This window comes from Pteropus alecto, unplaced genomic scaffold (genome assembly GCF_000325575.1).
Source record: "Pteropus alecto unplaced genomic scaffold, ASM32557v1 scaffold271, whole genome shotgun sequence".
NCBI classification, from domain to species: domain Eukaryota; kingdom Metazoa; phylum Chordata; class Mammalia; order Chiroptera; family Pteropodidae; genus Pteropus; species Pteropus alecto.
The window spans coordinates 696273-699829 of record NW_006430730.1 but is presented as its reverse complement, the minus strand read 5'-3'; the positions used below and the strand labels follow the sequence as shown (position 1 = coordinate 699829).

The 3557-nt window shown below is 51.8% G+C and overlaps 1 protein-coding gene across 1 annotated transcript in view; it reads right to left on the bottom strand.

The window, feature by feature from the left end:
* Positions 1 to 3557, bottom strand: part of SPTBN4 (spectrin beta, non-erythrocytic 4) — a 68180-nt gene that overhangs the window by 13927 nt on the left and 50696 nt on the right. The window contains exons 22-25 of the mRNA XM_025050866.1: positions 2902 to 3008; positions 2628 to 2717; positions 258 to 536; positions 37 to 167 (exon numbers count right to left, since the gene is read on the bottom strand). Coding sequence (XP_024906634.1) covers positions 37 to 167; positions 258 to 536; positions 2628 to 2717; positions 2902 to 3008 — 607 coding nt within the window. The remainder of the gene's footprint in view (positions 1 to 36; positions 168 to 257; positions 537 to 2627; positions 2718 to 2901; positions 3009 to 3557) is intronic.

Below are 3557 nucleotides of genomic sequence, written 5' to 3'. Positions count from 1 at the left end.
CACCCCACACCCACCCCGCGCCATGCGCCCGCCCACCTGTCCGGGTGCCCCATCTCCAGCAGCGCCCGGCACTGGCGTGACAGCTGCGCGATGCTTTCCTCGTAGTTCTCCACGCCCTGTTCCAGCTGCAGGTGCTTCTTGAGCAACTGCAGGGTGCTCTGTTCGTCCTGGGGACACATGGCGCCTGCGATGAGGCGGCAGCGGCCGGCCCCCGGCTCCAGCACCCCCAGGTCCCCGCACCCCCAGCCCGGGCGCACCTTGCCCTTGTCCTCACTCATCATGAGCAGCTCCTGCTCGCCCAGCCACGCTTCCACCTCGGCCATGTCAAAGTAGTACTGCTCCACCTGGAAGGCGGCGTCCAGCACCTGCTGCCGCCGCTCGGCCGCCTCACGCAGTCCGGCCCAGGAGCTCTGCAGCTGCTCCTGGCCTCGGCGCACGGCCTCCGCCTCCGGGCTGCGCAGCGCCGCCAGCGCGCCCGCGCGCTCCAGCACCTCCTCCAGGCGCGGCCCGTGAGCCTGGATCTCCCGCCGCAGGCCCTGGGGGAGGGAGATGGGGGCTATAGCGGAGAGGGGCGTGCAGAGGTCCTGCAAGACCGCGTGCGCCTCCTCTTCTGGCGCCTCCCAGGAGAGTGGCAAACACCCGCACATCCGACAGCCTGTGCCAGGTCCCACAGAAAGGATCTGCCGTTACTCACTCGCTCACTCACTCATATCCCGTGCGGCAGGTGGGAAAACAGGCAGAGAGACGCGAAGTACAAAGTACATCGTCCCATAACAAGCACCTAGTAAAGGGGTGACAGGATTTGAGCAGAGGAAGCTGGCTCCAGAGATTGTGACGGGAACCAAGCCGCCTGTGACACAAGATCCCCGCTATTGGTTAAACGCAGGCTTGAGAATCAGGCTGTTTAGGGGCAGTTGGGGTATACACGTAGTGACGTGTACAAATCTTAGGGGTACCACTCCGCACATATTACACATGTGTCTTCTGTGTACTCAGATCAGGATATGGAACGGTTCCATCACCCTAGAAGGTTCCCTCAATCAGCTCTGTAGCTGCCGAATACCTTATTTAACCCCTCCTGTGCCTTAGTTTCTTCAACTGGCAAACAGCAGCATAACAATAGCCAACACTTACTGTCTTCCTGGCACTTTGCTAAGTAAGAGCTTTGCAAAATGTAGCCACTCATCTAGTCCTCACTCCATGCCCAGGAGCCAGACATCATTATCATTTTCATTTTATAGATGAGGAAACTGAGGCACAGAGTTGAGGAACTTGCCGAAGTCATATGGTTAGTGGTGGCTGCGCTGATATCTACTCTATGGGTTGTTGTACCATGGTGCACTTAGAATTGTGCCTGGCACACAGTAGGTGCTCAGTCAATATCAACAGCTATCAATCATTTAACAGCCCCTGTGGATCCGGCACTCTCGCACACGACTGAGCCCCGCCCCCCTCGAATTTTAAGCATTAAGTGTACCTGTTTGTCTCCAACACCGTCCATGGCCAAGAGTGTTTTCATCAAGATGGAAAAACAAAATCTAAGAAAAACTCCAGCCTCTTAAAGAGCTCTGTCTAGTACAGCACGATCACGAAGCTTTCAAAACAATTTGTATACGCACCTCTCCACCATCCTTCAGTGCCCCATTCTCCCAACTATTTTGGTAAAAGGGGGTAATGACAATACCTACCTCACAGGGTAATTGTGCGGGATCAATGGGGCAGCATAAACCCTGGGACAGGACTCGGCACATAGTGAGTCTTTAATCAGTGTGTTGTTGTTATTGTCACTCCTATGGGCTCCAACTTTGTACTTTGATAAAAGTTTCTTTGACCAAAGAGTTTCTCTGCTAAGTGTTCGGAGAACCACTGCTCTAGACCAACTCTCTACTTATTTAGGTGTGGAAACTGAGGCCCAGAGAGCTGAACAGAGATTTCGTGATTTTAGGGGCTTGCGAGCTCCCCACGGTGCTCAGCTTAGAAGTAAGCATTCTCACTGATCTCTGTCCTCTCTCCCCGTGGGTGTTCTGAGTTTTCGTTTGTTGTTTTTCCTTTTCATGGCCTAAGAGCCATTCCTCTTACTTCTAGTCGCGGGACTCTGATTTTCTTTTGGGGAACTTACTTTGCTCCATCTCAGCCCAGGTATTAAGTTAGGGCTGACTCCAACTGCCCTTCCAAGGGTGGGCCCTTAGCCCAGACCAGGCAAATCAGAGCAGTCTGAATCCCTGGACACCATGATTCGCTCAGGTGTGGACATGTGACTCAAGCTGAGCCAGTAAAAGTTAATCCTGGAACTACTGCTGATTAGTGAGACTGGGCATCTTTTTCAAGAGAGAAATGCTCTTCAATTTTGCTGGTGAGATGTGAACTTGAATCTGTTGGAGGCCTTTTACCACCAGGAGAGGAGAGTTGGTCTGAGAACAAAGCTAACACAAAAAAAAAACAAAGGAGCTGAAGCTGAGCGATTCAAATCACAGAAGCACCTGGACACACCTCTACCTGTTGTCCACAGTCTTTTCAATGACAAGAGCCAACAAATTCCTCTTTTTGTCTTTAACCACCCTGAGCCGTTTTCTACCACTTGAATGCAAACGCATCCTAACCCCATCCCTCGCCCAGGCTCTGCTCACCTGGTTCTTTTTGATGTACTGCTGGACAGCCTGTAAACCGTTGCCTCGCTCTGTCTGCATGGCCAGTGGCAGCCGCTCCTGGACCCATGCCTGGGGAGGATACAGTGAGTTCAAGGGGAGAATGCACCCCAGGAGCCCTGAATCCCAACTAAGCTGTAAGCCACCTGCACAGCATCCAAGGCCCTTCCTCACCTAAGAGCCCGCTCACATTTTCTGCCTCCTCTCTGAACGTGCTCCAGCTTGCTCTCTGCACTTAAGCCAGGCTCACGCTTACCTCTGGGCTTTGCACAGGCAGGTCTTGCTTCCTGGAATTCCCTTCCCACTCCATCAGCAGGCTCATCTGTACTCTTTCTTCATGTCTCAGCTCAGACACCCCCTCCTCTAAGATATCCTCACCAACTTCAGACCTTGGCCAGTTGCCTCCTCTGGGTTCCCAGGGTCCCCTTAACTCCCCCATTACAATCCTAACCACCCTGAGTTGTCACTGTCTAGGAATAAGTCTGTTTTCCCCTTTGGACTCTGAGCTCTGCAGGGCAGGAATGGATGAGGTCTGCCTTGGTCATCCCTGTGACTCCAGCATCATCTAAGCACTGGGCTGGGGCCAGGATGATAAATGAAGAAGCAAATTAGTGAGTGAATGAATGAGCAAATCCGGAAGTGAATGGCTGAATGAGGAAATGAACGGATGAGCGACGAATAAATAAACGAGTAATAAGTAAATCAATGAGTAGAGGAAGGAAAAAAAGATAAATCAATGAATAAATAAATGACTTCACAAATAAATTAATGAGTGATCGAAAATGAGTAAATGAATGTGAGTGAATGAGTGAATGAATAACTGAATGAGTAAATGAATGAGTTAAGGATTGAACGACTGAGTCTCAATATCCCAGGTCTGCCAGCCACCTGCACCCTTGAACCCACCAAAGT